General features: G+C 40.4%; 2 protein-coding genes across 2 annotated transcripts in view; both read right to left on the bottom strand.

The window, feature by feature from the left end:
* The window catches only part of LOC311107178 (macoilin-like), a gene marked incomplete at its 5' end in the record, with an annotated part of 7,658 nt that extends 6,559 nt beyond the window's left edge, over nt 1-1,099 (bottom strand). The window contains one exon of the mRNA XM_084149668.1: nt 1,084-1,099. Within this exon, the coding sequence (XP_084005794.1) occupies nt 1,084-1,099 (16 nt within the window). The remainder of the gene's footprint in view (nt 1-1,083) is intronic.
* A 1,725-nt stretch (nt 1,100-2,824) lies between these two features.
* LOC311106570 (macoilin-like) lies at nt 2,825-11,814 on the bottom strand. Its single transcript, XM_084148950.1, has 11 exons — nt 11,735-11,814; nt 10,125-10,266; nt 9,620-9,746; nt 9,105-9,228; nt 8,262-8,440; nt 6,956-7,451; nt 6,647-6,805; nt 5,943-6,116; nt 5,298-5,424; nt 4,212-4,389; nt 2,825-3,206 (listed from the first exon to the last, which is right to left on the bottom strand). Exons 1-11 carry the CDS (start codon nt 11,809-11,811, stop codon nt 3,016-3,018), a joined length of 1,974 nt encoding a protein of 657 aa, XP_084005076.1. The 5' UTR covers nt 11,812-11,814; the 3' UTR covers nt 2,825-3,015.
* Nucleotides 11,815-21,031: the final 9,217 nt, after the last annotated feature.

Raw genomic sequence — 21,031 nt, 5'->3', positions numbered from 1 at the left:
CGAGTGTCAAGCGTTTTTTCCCCCTTACGCTTTCTTTTGTATTATCAGAATATGTAACTGTGGCTGTAGTTATGACACATTTACCCAATCGACCTGTGCTCAGGTGGTGAGAGGGAGAGACGATTGCAGTCTGAATGTTGTGACTATAATACGAGTTTTATTTATCAGTACGGTCTATCATGAGTGTGTATTTCACTTTCAGCACGAAGCGGTTTGGTTCTTTTTAGTGAATGTTTAGTTGATTCGAATCTTCATAAGCTGTTGCATACCCAGCAGCTAGTATTCCTTGGGTCCACATACACATTTTGTTGCTTTATCACTTCCAATCATTCTAAGAAAGTGAACTTTGTCACTCGACTGTCGTCTGTTTCTTGCTGTAATGTTTTATTTAGCAAATGGTGGGAAGTAGTGGTACATTTTCATCATGTTTTGTTGCCATTTCACACACAATGAAACAGTATCCGTGTAAGGACCTCTGGTTTACACTTTAAGACTATTGGCTTATCAAACAAAAACCTCAATAGTCTACATTCCTTAACAAATGTATTGACTCATAACGTGTAGTGAATACATGCATGCACTCTGTATACCTTCAACTAAACTGGCTGCAAAAGTGAAATTATATCACTCCCTAATTGCATTCCTATCACATCACCCCATTATACAGAAACTAAAACGACAAAGATGGTGTGGCGGAAGGCTAGTATGTTATCTTATTGTCATAACATATATCAGTGTCGGAGGTAAGGGACTTTGCCTCATTGATGCTCTACTCTGCTGAAAGCACACATTCTGCTTGAAATCATAGCTGCCACAGAATAGGCTTAGAAGTCACCAAATGCGTATCTGTCCAGAAAGCTAACTTGCTGCTAGTTTACACTACTGGATTGTTTTTGTTGTTTTAACTCAACTTTTCAATGCTGTAGCTACTACGGCTTCTGTATGATTTAGACCAGCAACGGACAGATTTGCGTGTGTTAGGGGAGGGGTGTGGGTCTGGTAAGCGGTCGTAGAATGTTCCAGTAAGTGGTGGGTTGCAGGAATCAGTCTATCATCCTTTACAGGAATAAGGTTGTCTGATACATGGGTTGGTATCCATCTTGTATAGTGTACGTCATGCTGGACATAATGCTGTATCCACTTCTGCAAAACCTTTCTCCTCTTTTTTAATTCCCCTTCCTGAAATAAACATGACACCTAGCACTTCAATACCTCTGCTTGCTTGTCTCCCTTCTGGTTTCTGTTTACTTAGATTCTGTGTATTTCTGTAGTGTTTCCTTTGAATTTCTCTGCTAAAAAGAATATATAGAAGTATGACTTGCGAACAGGCTTAGGGTCAATTCCAACTAAATTCAGTCAGTTCAGGAAGTAAACTGAAATTCCAATTCCAAATTGTTCTTATAAAATGTGGTATTGGAATTGTACGTTTACATCCTGAATTGAAATGGAATTGACCCCAACCCTGCTCTCACAACTACCCTATTAAAGTGCATGGAGAAATGACGTTCAAAGGAAAATAAACTCCAGCAAACTGGTGATCATGATGGAATGGATCTTATAACCGTTTGTCTCAATAGACCTTCATTCAGGTTTTTCTGCAAAGCTCAATTCATTCTTAAGAAAAACTTAAGTAAAAGCAAGTTCAGTGGTAACTGGTAAAAACATTTTTATTATCAACTGTTTAATCAGAATTGTAAAAACTGGAGCCCTTGAACTAGTATTTATGTAATGTACTGCACAATCTTTAGTCACAAATGACATTGTGCCCAAATAAATAGTACTGTATTACTCACATACAAAATGTCATGCTGACAAATACATTGACTTACCAAATTAAAGCAGTCAACTTTCATGTGAAAAGTACATCAAGCTTAAAAATATTGTTTTGATAGAAAACACTAAATCTAACAAAAAGAGACCAAAAACGGTAACATCTACTTCATTAGTGTTCATCATTTTACAAAAACACTTTGGGTTGTGTTTTCAATTCTTTACATTGTGTGTTTGTGTAAATGCACAAATACAATTTGCTGGTAATTTTGCACATCTGCCCCACAATTTTTGGTCCACAAAATTCCATGTTATGCCCATGTTATTCACAACGCTGCCCAATTTACCAGCTACAGTCATTTATAGACAATATACATTTTCACTATGAAAAACACTTATAGATTACTCAACATGACTGGTAAATGGTACAGTGGTTTCAACCAATATTTGAAATCTTTGAAATACTTTAGCGTTTGCTTTAGTCTGTCTGGAATGCTAGATGATCCGGGTTTTAACTCTTGTGACTAGTCTGTTGGTTCCATTGTACCAGGCAAGCTCAATCAAGCCCAGATAAAGTATTTGAAATGATTTCAAATAGTATTTGAATCCAGGTCTGGTGTGGACTGATCTTTTGTTTAGAAGAAGGGACACTGCCCAAAGGAGCCAGGGGTTTGTCCACTGGCAATACATGCATTGAATAATCGTTGCCTGTCAACATAAGGCAAATTAATAGGAGAGAAACCGAAAACAACGACATAAGGAAAAGTGTGCTCAGACAGCCCAATCTCTTCCAACATTATCATGCTCGACCCAAACATTACACGGTCAATAGTGTCCTAACGGACAAGCACCTATGAAATGTTGTCATATTTACTGTAGCAAAGGGAGCGCAATGTTACATCAACAAATCACCGGCGGCATCGGTAACCTCACAAGTCCTCTGAACTCAAATAGTTCAGAGAGGAAAGACTGAGGAATATTTAGCACCTGGGAAGCATCCAAGGGCATTTTCTTTCTCATCTCGCCTATGATTTATGGAGGCTAACTGAGAAGGTAATTGTCAAAGACAGTTCATGTTTTATTGAGAACTACTGTATACAAAGCCTTGAGACTGAGAATGTCTTTGAGCACTGTGACATCATCGCCACATCCAGGAAGCCTCTTGTGCGCACAGACAGAGCACTGCTCAAGAGAAGGCCAAAGATGGTCTACTGTATGTTTTTCGACAGGCCGTGATAAAGGCTCTCATTTCTTAAGACACTGGTACATCAGCGCCCGTCGGTTGAGCACGTAGCGCTCCGAGTTGAGGAACTTGGTGAGGTACTGCGGCGCGTTGGGCCGCGGCGTCATGAAGGACATGCCGGGACTGACAGCCATGAACTCTGCGATCTTCTGTTTCATGTCGCTGATCTCCTTCTCCTGCTTCATTACTTTTCCTGCGGGACAGAAGTAGATGCAGAGATACGATATGCAACAGATGAGTCTTGGATACAAAAAATAACCCAAATGATTTACACTACCGGTCAAAAGTTTTAGAACACCTACTCATTCAAGGGTTTTTCTTTATTTTTACTGTCATCAAGGCAAAGGGTGGCTATTTGAGTTGTTTAACACTTTTTTTTGGTTATTCCATATGTGTTATTTCATAGTTTTGATGTTTTCACTATTTTACAATGTAAAAAATAGTAAAATGAAAGAAAAACTCTCCTTACTGCACACAGTGCTGAATCCTCACATAAGAACCGGGCGCATAACTGGAACATTCACGCAAATCTCCCATTGATATTAATAGACGATTTACGCAAATGTTCAAGCTACATGCACAGATCTCAAGTTGGCAATCGGCTAAATCAATGCTTTATAGAGCTTTAACACAATGTTAGAGCTATAACACATTTCTATAGAGCTACAGTGAGCTCCAAAAGTATTGGGATAGAGACATTTTGTTGTTTGTTTTGGCACTGTACTCCAGTACTTTGGATTTGAAATTATACATTGACTATGAGGTTAAAGTGCAGACTGTCAGCTTTGTTTTGAGGTTATTTTCATCCATATCGGGTGAACCGTTTAGAAATTACAGCACAAAATGATCTGAAACACAACCAAAACAAGCTTGATGTCACAAGCTTGATGTAATCATTGCGTACTAGGAATATGGGCCCAAATACTAATCTTTTGACTACTTTAATACACATACAAGTGAATTTGTCCCAATAATTTTTGGTCCCCTAAAATTGGGGGACTATGTCCAAGAAGTGCTGTAATTTCTAAACGGTTGACCCGATATGGATGGAAATACCCTCAAATTAAAGCTGACAGTCTGCACTTTACCCTCATAGTCATTGTATCATTTCAAATCCAAAGTGCAGGTGTACAGAGCCAAAACAACAAATGTGTCAATTGTCCCAATAAACAGTGAGTGTGGGGAGGGGAAGGGGGACCTTGTGCTATCTCCAGCTGCCTGCGGGCATCTCCCAGGGCTGAGAACAGGTCCAGTTTGATCCGCGTCTCAGCACTCAGGTTGTACTCCAGATGCTGAGCCTTCTGCTGCAGGGTCGACAGGGCGGAGAACAGCATGTCCTGATCCTCCTGCTCCATACAACGATACTTCCCCAGGGCCTGGGATGAGAGCAGGGAGAGAGACACTCGAAATAGCCCCGGGGGCACACAGAAGTAGCCTGGCAGGCACCTACATGGATTTTGCTACATTTTGCTACATTGTTCTGAAGTGAAACGATGGTGAAACGTAGTGAATTCAGTGTGGATTCCAGGCTAACAGAGGAGCATGGACTAGTTGTGTGGAGTTCAGTAGGCACTAAACAGGAGAAAAACGGTTTGGAACTGAGTGAAACGGGGTGGTTCTACCTGGAGTTTTCCAATAAGAAATTGTTGTTTTTCTGTTTTAAAACGTGTGCCCTACTGAACATGACCCTGGTGGTGCAGTCATTCTAAGGTACTCCCCAAACACACATGTTTTTTGTTTTATAGTTATACTGCTTTTTGTGTGCTGAAGAATTGTACACAATTTCCCCAGTTAGGGAACCAATGCACCACATAACAACAATGTTTTATGAAAGACTTGGCTTCTGCCTCTGCAATGTCTGCATGCTTCATGGAGTATGTCACCACAAGAAAACAATATCACAGATGACAAAATATCAAATATATGTGAAACAAATACAATTAGCATACAGTATCGATGAATGCAATTACAAAGTGCCCACGTTACAGTACGTTGAGTTCAGGCCAAAACACACAAAAAACAGATGATCCAAAAGTCCTCAAATCACTGGACCAAACAATTTCCTGCTATTCAAATCCACAAACACAAATAATTACACACATAATAGTCACACGCAACAAACCACACGTCTACAAAACGGCATATCCAAAACAAGACAACGGAGTATCACTTCAACAACGAGCACCGTACACAAGTGCAAGAAGTCAAAACGTACAAACTCGACACGTACATTCGTATGGAACCCACTCATGTGAAAGAGTAGTATTTTTTAATTTTTTTTTACCTCCACTTGATTCTCTAGAGCTATCACACGCCCTTCTTTCCCTTGACTCTCCAGCTGCAGTTGTTTGTACTCTGTCTCTAGATCTTTTGCTTTTTTCCTTAACATTAGGGTCTCAGAGTATTCCTGCCTAGTGTGGTGGGAGATACAGAGAATAGTACAGGCTTGTTTTGAGCAGGTCGTCAGAGAGGTGCCACTTATTTGGGGGGTTGGGAGGGGTAGTTCGCAGAGTAAGAAACATGACACATCATCAACAGCAAGGGGGCATCTTGAAATCCATCTCTATTTTTGTGGGTTTTAACCAAATATTATAGTTCACTAATTGTTTTAGTTTTTTTTTTACTTAAATGACTGTTGCTACAGGCTGCAATGAAAAGCAAGTTAATAGTACAGCAAATAAAGAAAGCAAGTGATGGTGAAATTAGGCATGATCTGGAGTATAGACTCATATTTACACGTATATATTGTGCACTACTTTTGACCAGAGTCCTATGAGCCTTGCTCAAAAGTAGTGAACTACATAGGGAATAGGGTGCCATTTGAGATGCAGCCTCAATAGCCTCTGAGGGTAATGGTTGTTACGTAACATACAAGTCATACATACATTTGAATACAAAATGGCCGAAGGTGAGAAAGTGAGTGCCATACCTGTTTGGTAGACTACTATGCGCTAAGATGGCCACCTCCTCTAGTTTGTGAGCCTGGAGTTCGGCCAGCTTTTTCTCTATAAAGAGCCTGGCCTCTGTCTCTCCTTTGGTCTTCTTCTCCAGCACAGCGCTGGTCTGCTTGTCTTTCTGCCTGGTCTTGGTCAGACACAAGATCCTGAAACACAGAATCCAACCACAATGTTCTAAACTAAATGGAGACCCCAGTATCGAGAGTACTTGGAATGCATGCCAAATGGCACCCTTTTCCCTACATAGTGCACTACTTTTGACCAGAGCCATATGGGCCCAATAAAGTGGCATTTCAGGCGCAGCCTTGGTGTATGTGAATCAATACTTTCCATTCCCAGTAAATTGATTAGAAGCTTCAAAACGTGAAAAGGGTTTCTGTAGCACTTAACATGGATAGTCATTTAGTTCTTTAATTTTGTATAATCATATTATTGTATCAGCATACTACTCCACATATTCTTGTTGTGCTGTGCTAAACTGTGTTGTGTGAAATACAGAATACAATTGTGAAATATGTGGAGGGGGATGACCACATGACATAACGATCGAAACAAAGAGTGTCAGTGCATATGTGTAACCATCAGGGGGAGCCAAAAGCAGTGGCACTAGGCCCACTTTACAATGCAAGGTACATTTCTGATAAAACAGACAATAAAATGCTATCTTATCACTCACTTGCTGTGGAGCAGCTCGTTGTTCTGCCTGAGCAGGGACACCTCAGGCCTCAGGCTGCGCTCACTGTTGGTCAGGTTGCAGATGTGGCTGTGCAACTCCTGCTCACTCTGTCTGCTGGCCTGCAGCTCGCCCTTCAGACTTTTCATCTCCTGCTCCAGCCTGGGGGACAGGGAGAGGGGGAGGGAGAAGGGGGTAGTTTAGAGAGGTAGAAGAGAGAGGGGGAGAGAGGTGATTAAGTAATACACTCATACTCTCTGTATGTCTCCAAAGCTAATGAAACCAAAGTGAACGGTGGCAGAGTGTCTCTACTTAGTGATCTGGTCAGCGTGAGGATTCGGATTGGGAGTGGCGGGGCCCTTGTCTGTGGCGTCCCGATTGGGGCTGACCGTTTTCGAGCCGTTCTTCTGCTTCCTGTCAGCCCTGCCAGTGGGAGGAGGAGGCGAAAGGATGTTGGAGGCGGCGCCGGGGGACGTCCTGCATGCTTTGGGGGAGCAGGAGGAGCCTATGGCGGCCCGGGGGACTTTGCCGCCTTGCTCCTCCTGAGGCAGATTTTTGGGGGAGGATGAGGACTCCATCGACCCTCCTCCTGCCCCCCTGTCGGTGGGGGGGTCTCTGGGTTTGGAAGACAGAGGCGGCTGGGGGTTTGAGTGTCCCAGCTTTGTCTCCTCCACACCCCTCTCAGCCCCTCCCTGCTCCTCCTTGCTGTGGATCTGGAGGCAGTCCAAGGTGAGTCTCTCATCAGATGCCAGAGCACCGTTCTGACACTGGTACTGGCTAGACTCAGGTTTGGGCCTCCACTTTGAGTCTGCAGGGGAAAAAAGGGCTATATTTCAAAGACTATATCTTGCTATAGAGTTCAGACGGGTTGGCTGACAACGTCACGAAAATGATGTGCACGCATCGATGTGGCCGGAAGCCGTGCTAGTTTGTGATTCTGAACAGTCAGATAGCTAACAACAATGACGAGAGCTGCCATGTGGGGAATAATAGGAGGCTCGTTTAAGCTAGTTTTATCTTGTTCTTGATACCATGTCTTGTTTTGAGGTGTTTTGACTGATTTCATGTCTATGCTAATATGGCTCAAATTCTCTAGCTAGCTAACCAACAACAGTAGCGATGTATTTGAGAGACAACAAGTGCTCATTGTGGAAATGCATGTATGTTTTCAATAAACATTTGCAGACTAAATATAGTTTACATGTTGTCAACAATATAAGCCAACCCCGTCTGTTTTGCCCCATAGTTTTGTTGCTAAACAACCAACCCGTCTATTGGACTCAAAGTGAGATGTAACATTTCTCTGCTTCCTGCACGCATAGGGACATTAAAGTGGCGCATTAACTAATTATATCCTCCCTTGGCACCCTCTGCGTCCCAAATGGAACCATATTCCATATGTAGTGCACTACTTTTGACCAGGGCTAGTAGGGTTTGTGAATTTGGGCCCTGGGCTCGCCATTTACCTATATCTAAAGGGTCTAACCTAAAACCAACTGCCTTACCCATTCAATCAACCCAACAAAGTACTACTATCGATCAGGAATCATGTCATAACAGTTTGTGTAAAACAGTGCAGAAGTGAATAAGTAGCAGGCACATCCTCCCCTGTACTTACTGCCGTTGCCGTCAGTGATGCTCTTGGGGTAAAGCTGCAGGCCCGGAGGTAGGGACTGTTGCAGGAGGTGCATGTGGAAGTCATTCTCGCTCTGCACAGCTTTCTGCGTGCGCAGCTTGAAGATGCTGGTGAAGTAGCAGGTGGCGTCGAACCCCAGATAGACAACAGGGTAGCCAATGCTGAGGGGGTGAGAGAGAGAGAGAGAGAGAGAGAGAAAGAGAGAGATAGAGGGGAGGGGCAGGAGAGAGAGAGAGAGAGAGAGAGAGCGAGAGAGAGAGAGAGAGAGAGAGAGAGAGAGAGAGAGAGAGAGAGAGAGAGAGAGAGAGAGAGAGAGAGAGAGAGAGAGAGAGAGAGAGAGAGAGAGAGAGAGAGAGAGAGAGAGAGAGAGAGAGAGAGAGAGAGAGAGAGAGAGAGAGAGAGAGAGAGAGAGAGAGAGAGAGAGAGAATCAGGTGTGAGAAATGTGGGCTAAATATTCACAATGCAAGTGCATGATCACCTAGGCTCCAATCAATCAAACAAATGTGTAATACAGCATCTCTTTGGCAGTTTCCCATATAAACGATTATTGTTATAAATAATGGCCTACATGTATTTCAAAATGCTTTGTGAGTAGTGTGTCATGACAAACACGTGCACAACCAAAGTATACAACGAGATCTACGATTTGTGATTCAATTCCATGCAAGACACTATTAAATCCACTCAATTCAAGTGGTGTGAAAATCCTTGCATCGTGAGCAGGCATTTAGAAGGGATCTACAGTGTATAAACCAGGTGTGTTTGGAAGATTCTGCTCGAGAGAGACTATTCGGTGAGAAGTGCTTAGTGTTCAATCGACCCACCAGTGAGCGGCGAAGAGATGAGACAGGTTGGCGTGGGAGTTCTTCAGGTCTTTGAGCCTGAGCGAAACCTCTGTGTACACCAGCAGCACCCACAGGGACACCGTCGACATACAGATGCCTTTCTCTAAGAGGAAGAAATTTTTTATTATTACAAAAAAACATTGTATTACCAAGAGAAAATACAAAGCATGTGATTATACTGTAGCTACCACCAAAACTGTGCTTTTACAAACAAAACCTGTAGGCCTATCAGCTGATAATATGCTTACATTTCTCTGTAACTGGTTAAAACCTTCCATTAGGTCAATTCTCGTAATTTATATATGGCAGATTTCGAAATTTCGAAAATGTACGTACATTAACGGAATGGTTTGTTTCAACCCGTTACAGAAAATGTGAGTTGTTAGACAACAATTAAATAACATTCCACATTATCCTTATCTAAGGAATTCCACAGCTAGGCAATACAATAGCTACTTTTTTTTTTTACTGTAAAACAGGTTTGACACACCTACCTGTGTGACAAATGTAATTGAATAAGACATAGGTGCTGGCTGCGAAGAACAACCAGTGGAGGGGAACAAAAACTAAACAAAAGATGTCCAGGGTGAACGCCGCACACACAAACAGCACACAAATAATCTGCAACAGAGAGACAGTGCATTACGTTGGTGTTATGTTGGAAAGCTAATTTAATTCTGTCTGGATTCATTGCTTGAGTTTCGAACAAGAAGACAATTAGTTTTGGTATATAACAGGTTTATAGCATTTATAACAGGTTGCAAGGCCTATAACTATTTTCAACAATATCTTGATCTCAATCCCTTATTGCTATTGTCTCTAGTCTAGAAGACCATTAAAGAGTAGGTTTGTGTCCCAAATGGCACCTTATTCCCTATAGTATAGTGCACTACATATGACCAGAGCCCTATGGTCAACAGTAGGGTTCTGGTCAAAAGTAGTGCACTATATTGGGAATAGGGTGACATTTGGACACAGCCGAACTGATAAAGTCCTCACCAGCCCATGGCAGTGGAAAGTGGTGTAGACGCTCCTGAAGAATAGCCAACAGGGCCACAGGTACTCCAATCGAAACTCCAGTATAAAATCTGCTAGGAGCACCAGAGTCCACCCGATTATAAACTTCAGAAAGGTATAAGCGCTGCAAAACAGGCATAAGAGGAGGATATGTCAAATGTGTGTGTTATAATTGTATTGAAATAATGGTCAACATGTCATGCTGGTGATCTGTGATTGAAGGAAAGTGAAAAAAAATCTCGATATATACTAGGAAGCACTAAATATAACTTATTTCTCATGATACTCTAGGCCTAAGCCCGTTATTAAAATGCATTTGGCAGGAATATTGTCAAACTTAAAGTGTCTCTTGCTAACAGAAAACCACACAACTGTGAGACAAAGAAGTTACTTTTATGTGAAAGATGTGCGCAACAATGAAGTCTCATTTAGTGATTCCGCTAAATCAGGCAAATATTTTAATCACTAAATCGTGACATTATTTTACATTTAGGAACATAGCCTAGTGCTATCGTCTTGGAGAAAGGAGACATTTCAAAATGGATAAGATAATGCCTGCTCCATTCTCTCTACAATTATGTCTTGTTTTCAACAACTCCTTTGTTCGTGCGCTCGCCACATCCATAGGCTAATATTAGATCGACCCCTTTTTTGTTTGGTAACCATGACAACGTTTCATCCGCGATACTGAGTACCAAAAGCTAAACGTCCATTAATTGTTACACTAATAAATCAATAGGCATAATAATGATTTATTTAGAAGTGGTTATTTATTGTTCATTCTGTCGCATTCTCTTCGTGCTCTCTTTGTGTTGCACGCATGACTGTAAGTCGCTTTGGATAAAAGCGTCTGCTAAATGGCATATTATTATTATTATTATTATTAATATTATTAACCCGTATTTGTTATCAATAATGCCAAATTCTCTAATTATTATTATTAACCCGTATTTGTTATCAATAATGCCACATTCTCTAACATTCCTGAGCGCTTTGTCTCGTCACACAATGAGGACATCGAATTCTCTATTGGTTTAGAGACATGCTGTCTATAAGTGCTTCAAATGGCTTTAGCTAGCTACCTAACTAGTCTATGAAGGCAAATCCAATATTGCACGAATAGGCTAGGTTGCACGAATGACGTTAGGCTTATCTATTAAAGTGAGAGCATATAAAAAATAAAAATAATTGCCTACACGATTTTCATTATTGTAGCCTAATTTTAATGGTTACAATTCTGAGAAAATAGCTTAAATCATGTAGGCACAAGCTGCAAAAATGGATCCAATGGTAGGCCTAGGTGATAAAATAGTCCACAATCGATTAGCTCGCTTGTGCTAGCCTAGGCTACTGTAATATTTCAAATAACTATCCACATCAAGTAGCCTTCTGTTTAAAATTGACTCCGCTATAATGTTTATAGGCCTACTTAGCAACCACAATGCAATTTTTCATATCCTAACAGCGTCCAAGAGTATTATTATTATTGTGATAAAAATAGACACCAGGCAGGTGAGAATGACGAAGACGCGCATTACAGTATAGCAACAACAAAGGCAACGGCATCCGGTCGAACCGTCACCTCACTATACCTTTCAGATATATTCTCCATAATTTTGATATTTTTCATTTTCCGTAGCCTGCCAGCGTCGACATAATGTTTCTTCATTATATGGCTTATATTCCTTGGACCCTCATAAACCGCAATAAGTGGCAATCAGTATAGGAAAAAACTAATATGGATGGCCTTATTAGACAACAACAACCTGATATTTTGAGGCTATGTGTATGAATGAAACTCCACCGCAAATGCTACTGTGCGCATGCTCTGTATTTCTACGTCTTCAGAGCGCGATGGAGACAGCACTCACAGGAGCTTAGACCTTGCTATGGCCACCTGCTATCGCTCTGAGGGGTGAATCATGGGGAGATTCTCGTTTGGGCAAAAACGCGTCCTCGCTCCTCCATGACCCGGAAACCGATAAGTGGTCGAGGAACGTGTCAATTCGTTAGTAGCAAAAATTATGGATATACTGACAAGATACATGTACCTCAGCCCTAACAACAGAGTACCACAGTATGAGTCACAATACCCATAAAACCTAGCGGTCAAACAGGGAAATGGTTCCAATCGTTTTGCCACCATTCATTTTTCCCATAGGGGATTTTAGAAACACATAAAATAATGGCTGTATTTCGTATAGGCTTACCCTGGCTTGATGTTTTAATAACCGTGTAAATCTCTCTAGGACAAGGTAACTTTTATCAAAGTTGCCGGGATGTCACATGTACTATGTATATCAGTACAATCGTAACAACTTAAGCATTATGAAACTTAAATTCGATCAACTAAACCTCACATAGCAAATAAGCCATACATTTTTTGGGGGACCAAATTCGACACGCTCATTGACCTCCATACAAAAATGTCTTGCTTGGTAGGCAAAACAACTAAAATATGCCACCTGCTGGAGGGAGACACATTTTTTGCCGAGCTGGGCCTCTCTCTTCTTCTCTTTAGTAAAGAAGGGGGTAGCATTCCCTGTTGAACTACCATCCATCATCCAGCTTCCAGCTGGTATCTCACAGGTAATGTATAGCCTATGTGGACGGTAAACAGGATTCATTGATAATACTTTTTTAAAACTATGTTGATCAACAAGCTAGTTTGCAGTAGACCTTGTGTTTTGAGGTTCTTGTTTTTGTAAACCATTGAATTCCTTAATCCCAGAGAGGGAAAGGTTGGTCTTGCAGAGGGTTCATACTTTATCTCTCTTATTTTATTAGACTTTTAATGGACTTGAAGCTGATTTCAGTTAACGGCAGTGGCATACGCAATTTGGTCTAAAGGAAAGCTTTTTACTATTTTTTAAAGACTGTGATGCGGATCTTATTTTTGTACAATAGACACATTCATGCTCGGAAGACAATACTTTTTGGAAAAGTCAATGGGGTGGTGACATATGGTTAGCGCATGGCTCTAATCATTCAGATGGGGTTGCCATTCTATCACACAACTTTAAAGGCAATGTTTTAGTTAATAAAGCAGACACTAAAGGACATTGGTTACTGATGGTTTTTGATATTGCTGATAGACAATTTATACTGTGTAATATATATGGATATTGCTCAAATGCCCCAAATGATATACTTCTGGAAGAAATTGAGAAAGGGTTAAAATGTTTGTTGGAAAGATATCCTACAGCAAAACTTGTTGTTGGTGGGGATTTAAACATGGTAATGTATAATGAAATTGATAGGCTAATGTTGGTGTAAACAAACTTCTGAGTTTTGGTCAGAATTTAGATTTGGTTGATATCTGGAGGGTGAAAAATCCATCAGAAGTACTTTTTACTTGGAGTAACAAAGAGTTTTCCTTCCAGTCTAGAATTGACATATGGATGATATCCCCCAGTCTTGAGCCATATAGTACTGAAGTTCATATTTTGCCAGCAGTTTTGCCAGATCACAAGGTTGTAATTTTAAAATTGAGGATAATTAGTGACCATGGTGAGTGTTTTACAAGAGGCTATTGGAAATTGAATAATTCATTATTATTTAATGAAGCTCTAAAAGATGTCATTCAGGGGTTAATTTATACCCATTGGAATTTAGCCCTTACCCAAGTGGAATTTGGTAAATCTTGGGAACTGTTGCAGTTCCGAATACATTCGGCTATCATTACTTATGGGAAAGAGCATGCTAAAACAAGAAGAGCTCAGATAGTGAAATTAACTAAATAAACTGATAACACAGAAAAATATAATTATGATATTGATGATAAGGCTCAACTTAATTCTTTGCAAAATCAATTGGATAAAATGTATGAGGATAAAGCTAGAGGTGACTTTATAAGATCTAGAAAACAGTGGTTAGAAAAGGGTGAAAAGAACAACTGGTATTTCTTTAGTTTGGAAAAGAGAAGAGGTGAACTGAATATGGTTAGGAGACTCAACATTGATGGCAGTCACTAAGGATAATACATCAATATCAGACTTCACTGCAAACTTTTATAAGAATTTGTACTCATTTGACTCAGGCCTGATTAACTCAAATCAAGTATTCAGCTCCATTCCTGGTGGCAATTCTGTTGATGAGAAATTCAATCAAGTTTGCTGTGAAGAGTTCACCATAGAGAAGATCAAATATGATATCACACAGTTAAAAAAGAACAAATCCCCTGGTAGTGATGGGGTAACCTCTGAATTATATCAAACTTTTGGGGATCTCATAGCAAAATTCTTGCTTGCCACATATAAGGAGGCTATAGAAAAGGGAGAGCTAACAGCCTCATTGAAACAAGGTGTTATAACTCTTATCCCTAAACCACATAAGGATACATTATTTATTGATAATTGGCACCCAATTACACTCTGAAACAACGACTATCAGATACTATCTTCCATTCTAGCAAAACGCTTAAAAAATGGTCTTTGTAGTTTGATTAATGAGTGCAATCTGGATTTTTGAAAGGGTGTCATATTTTTAACAATATCAGGCTGGTACTGGACTTAATGGAACATAGTGATTTATTAGATGACAATCCAGTTATTCTATTTTGGGATTTCAATAAAGCGTTTGATACTGTTCGTCATGAGTTTATTTTTGATACAGTGCACAATTTCAAATTTGCTCAAAAAATGTATCAACGCAATTAAAACTCTTTATTATGGTGGTAATAGTTGTGTTAAACTTTCCCATGGATCCTCACCTAGATTTGATATTCATAGAGGGATTCGTCAGGGCTGTCCAGCATCACCATTTGTATTCCTGTTAGTATCACAAATTCTTTGTTCAATGATCACCAAGAGTAAATTTGAAGGAATTGTTGTATGTGATAAAGAGGTTTAGATTTCCTATTTAGCCGACGATACAACCCTGTTTTTGAGAAATGAAAATCAGGTTCCAGTAGCCCTACATACAGTAGATCAATACTCTCAAGTGCCAGGTTTGGTATTGAATATTGCAAAATGTGAATTTTTAGCACTTAAAGATGCAGTGAGTCCTAGAATATGTGACATTTCTGTCAAATATGTTGTAACCTACTTAGGTGTCAAAATTACCCGAAATACTAACAAAATGAAATAAATTATTGTAAATCCCTTAATTGAATCTATAAAAAATAAATGTAATTCATGGTTGGCAAGAGATGTATCTCTTCAGGGTAGAGTTCTCCTGTCGAAGTTGGTGGCAGAATAAGGGGGAGTTCTTATAGAACGCCAGCAAAATAAGCCTCTATTTACGTTGCTTATGAGTGCATTTCACAGTACTTTTGGATTATAATTGGATTTTAAGGCTTGTATAGATGTCCTGCTTAATATAATGTGTGTGTCATCATTGCAAATCAACTGCATTATACTTAAAAAACACTTAAACTTCAACCAGTAAAATGTCACTTTGGCTAGCTTTTGCTACAGCCTATATCAATGAGCATTAGCATTCTAGCTAACAACTGTTGCATCCAAAATTGTTATTTTGCAAAGATCACAACCAAATATAATCTTAGCGACTGTTGAATCAAAACATCATTGTAAGCGAATGAGAACCCCAAAAAGTTGCTTTGTTTAGAAGTAATAAAAACGTAAATCTAGGCTATGTTGAATGGTCGCAGATGGCGATGGCAATGTAGTCTGCAACGTAGTCAGGCAGGAATGCCACCCATATGATTTAGCGGTCGATGACGTGGCATGCAAATGACGTGCTATGCAACTATTGGTTGATACAATGCATTGTCTGCAATTTGGTCAGGGCCTCGAACATGACCCTCTGAATCAGGTATGTTAGGTTCGGGTTGGACTGAATACCCACAGGAGGGTAGAAAGAGGTTTAAGTAACGTTGTTGTAACCTGTAAGTAATAGGTCATATTAATTGGTGTGGACCGTAGCAAAATTCCCTTTTGCAATGGAAAACTATTGAAACTACTGTTTCTTATAGGAAAAATGTCAGTCCGTTTTCATTCTGTTTGGTGCCTAGTGAACACGACCCTGTACTGCCTCCAACCAAGTCCCAGGCTTTTGTGGGCACACTGCCCCACGATGGCTCATTTGAACTTCTATAGTTTCAGTTTTGTTTTCATGTGTAGAGAGCAATCTTGCGCATTGGCCGTTGACCGATGGCCGACCCAGATTCTACTTTATGAATGCAGAAAGACTGCTACCGCTCACTGGAAAGATCAAAAGGAATGATGTGAAGGACTAGTTGTGGTCTCCCATCTCATCTGTGTGTAGTGTCTTTAGATTGGTCTGTTACACTGGTCGCAGCAAGACTCTTTATTGCCACACAATCAGAGTTGGTGGTAATTGCTTTTGGTATAGCATGATAGGCAAAAACTCTCACAAGGTTTTAGTTTGAATTTATTAGTAGACAATTTGAAGGCAAAGTGTGAATTGCATTGAGAGAATTTGCAAGAGACAAAACAATACAGAACAGCAAAAATACATGAAAGAACAGACATTATTCAACTGTAATATATCACAGAATCATGTAAATGTTAAATGTGTCTCTACCAGTATAGAGTCTGATAGCAGGGGACTCCCGAGTGGCGCAGCAGTATAAGGCACTGCATCGCAGTGCTTGAGGCGTCACTACAGATCTGTGTTCGAACCCAGGCTGTGTCGTGACCGGGAGTCCCATGGGGCGGCGCACAATTGGCCCAGCAACGCCTGGGTTCGGGAGACCCCTGCTATGAGATTAAAATTGAGTCAGAATTGAAGGAATGATGGATGGTGCTAAATATAGGGAAATTCTTGAGGGAAACCTGTTTCAGTCTTCCAGAGATTTGAGACTGGGACGGAGGTTCACCTTCCAGCAGGACAATGACCCTAAGCATACTGTTAAAGCAACACTTGAGTGGTTTAAGGGGAAACATTTAAATGTCTTGGAATAGTCTAGTCAAAGCCCAGACCTCAATCCAATTGAGAATCTGTGGTATGACTTAAAGATTGCTGTACACCAGCGAAACCCATCCAACTTGAAGGACCTGGAGCAGTTTTGCCTTGAAGAATGGGCAAAAATCCCAGTGGCTAGATGTGCCAAGCTTATAGAGACATAACCCAAGAGACTTGCAGCTGTAATTGCTGCAAAAGGTGTCTCTACAAAGTATAGACTTTGGGGGGGGGTGAATAGTTATGCACGCTCAAGTTTTCAGTTTTTTTGTCTTATTTCTTGTCTGCTTCACAATAACAAATATTTTGCATCTTCAAAGTGGTAGGCATGTTGCATAAATCAAATGATACAAACCCCCCAAAAAATCTATTTTAATTCCAGGTTGTAAGGCATCAAAATAGGAAAAATGCCAAGGGGGGTGAATACTTTCGCAAGCCACTGTACATTCCGTTAAAGTCACCATTCATGGCTAAAAACGTGAGGGTAGAGCTGGGGAGCATGGTGTCAAAATATAGCCATCTGCACTGTACTCGCTCAAGCTCCTTTTCTAGCCCGTTGGTGCAACTAACAAGCTGAACATCACCATACTCCAGCACAACATACTTTAATACATGAGCCCTTGTAATATTGTTATAATATTCTTATAATCCATATACTGTATATAGCACCATGTTACCAGTTAAAATTCCTGGTAGATGTAAATGTTCTTGGTGAATAAAGTTTGTTCTGATTTTACAGCCAATTGTTACGAAGTTAGTTACAAACAGAGGCAAACTCACCATGTCAATAGCAATACAACACAGTAACATATCAATAGTGTACTGCATCAGCCAACATATCATGGAAACAACCTCACTAGTAAGTCCTAGCAATAATCAGTGGAGTAGATGGTTTAGTGTTTTAAGGGCTAAGGGCACAAAGCTTATACTGAAACATGCCTTACTGCATCATACGGTACAGTGGGGAAAAAAAGTATTTAGTCAGCCACCAATTGTGCAAGTTCTCCCACTTAAAAAGATGAGAGAGGCCTGTAATTTTCATCATAGGTACACGTCAACTATGACAGACAAATTGAGGAGAAAAAATCCAGAAAATCACATTGTAGGATTTTTAATGAATTTATTTGCAAATTATGGTGGAAAATAAGTATTTGGTCAATAACAAAAGTTTCTCAATACTTTGTTATATACCCTTTGTTGGCAATGACACAGGTCAAACGTTTTCTGTAAGTCTTCACAAGGTTTTCACACACTGTTGCTGGTATTTTGGCCCATTCCTCCATGCAGATCTCCTCTAGAGCAGTGATGTTTTGGGGCTGTCGCTGGGCAACACTGACTTTCAACTCCCTCCAAAGATTTTCTATGGGGTTGAGATCTGGAGACTGGCTAGGCCACTCCAGGACCTTGAAATGCTTCTTACGAAGCCACTCCTTCGTTGCCCGGGCGGTGTGTTTGGGATCATTGTCATGCTGAAAGACCCAGCCACGTTTCATCTTCAATGTCCTTGCTGATGGAAGGAGGTTTTCACTCAAAATCTCACGATACATGGCCCCATTCATTCTTTCCTTTACACGGATCAGTCGTCCTGGTCCCTTTGCAGAAAAACATCCCCAAAGCACGATGTTTCCACCCCCATGCTTCACAGTAGGTATGGTGTTCTTTGGATGTAACTCAGCATTCTTTGTCCTCCAAACACGACGAGTTGAGTTTTTACCAAAAAGTTATATTTTGGTTTCATCTGACCATATGACATTCTCCCAATCCTCTTCTGGATCATCCAAATGCACTCTAGCAAACTTCAGACGGGCCTGGACATGTACTGGCTTAAGCAGGGGGACACGTCTTGCACTGCAGGATTTGAGTCCCTGGCGGCGTAGTGTGTTACTGATGGTAGGCTTTGTTACTTTGGTCCCAGCTCTCTGCAGGTCATTCACTAGGTCCCTCCGTGTGGTTCTGGGATTTTTGTTCACCGTTCTTGTGATCATTTTGACCCCACGGGGTGAGATCTTGCGTGGAGCCCCAGATCGAGGGAGATTATCAGTGGTCTTGTATGTCTTCCATTTCCTAATAATTGCTCCCACAGTTTATTTCTTCAAACCAAGCTGCTTACCTATTGCAGATTCAGTCTTCCCAGCCTGGTGCAGGTCTACAATTTTGTTTCTGGTGTCCTTTGACAGCTCTTTGGTCTTGGCCATAGTGGAGTTTGGAGTGTGACTGTTTGAGGTTGTGGACAGGTGTCTTTTATACTGATAACAAGTTCAAACAGGTGCCATTAATACAGGTAATGAGTGGAGGACAGAGGAGCCTCTTAAAGAAGAAGTTACAGGTCTGTGAGAGTCAGAAATCTTGCTTGTTTGTAGGTGACCAAATACTTATTTTCCACCATAATTTGCAAATAAATTCATTAAAAATCCTACAATGTGATTTTCTGGATTTTTTTCCCTCAATTTATCTGTCATAGTTGACCTGTACCAATGATGAAAATTACAGGCCTCTCTCATCTTTTTAAGTGGGTGGCTGACTAAATACTTTTTTCCCCCACTGTATGTATGACTGGATGGGAATAATGTGAAATCAGTATCTTCTGCCATGGGGCTTGCATTGCGTGTAATCTTGTATTATGCCTTAGTGATTTCTAAAATGATTATGGCCCACTTCTTATATGAAGTTTGTGATATGTATAATGATCCATATATATCACTGGATCAGGATGTGTCTTAACAAGTGTCATTCTGTTTTAGGACAAAGAAGATTGTCAATTTGTCCTGATCAAAGAGGTTTTGAAAGCCCTATTTAACCAGGATATGACCAGGAGAGGGTCGCCTCTGCTGTCTGAGACAGCCACCAGAACTGGACTGTCGGAGAGTGTGGTGGAAGTGAGGGTCATTAATGTTCTGTTTTGTACTCTGTGAACATAAGAAAGGGTTTTGTCTTTTTGTAATATCTTCCTGGGTTCTGGGCAAAACATTTGGCTTAGGAATACTTAGGAAACTTCCTATGGCCTTACTGATAATAATGTGCTGGAACCTCTTCTCAACAGACAATTATTTCTGAAAAGGAAAATGCCTCCAACCATGTACTGATTTGATATCCAAGTGATGATTCACCTTTTATATATGACATTAATTAAAAGCATCCTAACCTTCTGCTTCCTTGGGTGGTATGGTTCAGCAGCGTCAAGTCTCAAAGCATCCCATCACTCTACAAATCAAGAACCATCCATAAATCCAGATAATTTTACTAAGACACACCCATTATACGACCAGTACCAACTGCTGCTGTCAGGTCGAATGTTCAAAACCCCACTCTGTACAACAAACAGGGCACACAAGTCATTCATATCAACCAGCATCAGGTTCCTAACTACAGGAAGACTTCCAGTAGCTATTTATGTTTTGCCTCTAGTTTCATATCGCCTGGTAAAACCCAGATTCAAATAACCACTCACTGCCTCTCTGGTTGTGACATAATTCAGATCATTCATAGTACTTAAGGGCTAATTTTTCAATCATCTGCAAGAAAAAAAGCAACAACAAAAAATATTGTGTCTACTCTTTTAAAAGTATTATGTGCAATTACTCTGATTTGAAACTGTGATGCAGTATTCTTTATTATTGTGTTGTCTTCCTATTGTTTCCCCTAGTATTGGTTAGGGAATGAAAGCTGGCCCAGAGTCAAGCTGTTCCTTACAAGAAAAACGAAGCTCTACAAATGTAATGTGTCGGCTTACAAGCTGTTTATTCAGGTTTGGCCTTAATTACCTGTTTGCAATTACAAGAGCAATGCAGGCATTCAAGTATTGTGGACTGTATGTGTCTTTGATGTAGGTTAATTATTCTTATTTTTAGATTAATTATCAGAGGGGTTTCTCTTCAGAACTTTATAGGTCTAACAACAAATTAAAGTATACTGACTCCAACTGACACATATGTGTACTTTGTTTTAGGGCTGACCCCATTTAGTCGACTGGTTGATTGACTGGTCGATAGGCTGTTGGTCGACCC

The sequence above is a fragment of the Coregonus lavaretus genome (genome assembly GCF_964263955.1).
Source record: "Coregonus lavaretus genome assembly, chromosome: 31".
Lineage (NCBI taxonomy): Eukaryota > Metazoa > Chordata > Actinopteri > Salmoniformes > Salmonidae > Coregonus > Coregonus lavaretus.
This window is presented reverse-complemented; position numbering and strand designations above follow the sequence as displayed.

Excerpts from the sequence above, each read along its gene's own strand:
- LOC311106570 (XM_084148950.1), bottom strand. The coding sequence starts at position 11,811 with ATGAAGAAACATTATGTCGACGCTGGCAGGCTACGGAAAATGAAAAAT. Across the intron at positions 10,267-11,734 it reads ATGGAGAATATATCTGAAAG|CGCTTATACCTTTCTGAAGT; the intron begins GTATAGTGAGGT and ends CCTGTTTTGCAG. Across the intron at positions 3,207-4,211 it reads GCAGCTGGAGATAGCACAAG|GAAAAGTAATGAAGCAGGAG; the intron begins GTCCCCCTTCCC and ends TCTGTCCCGCAG.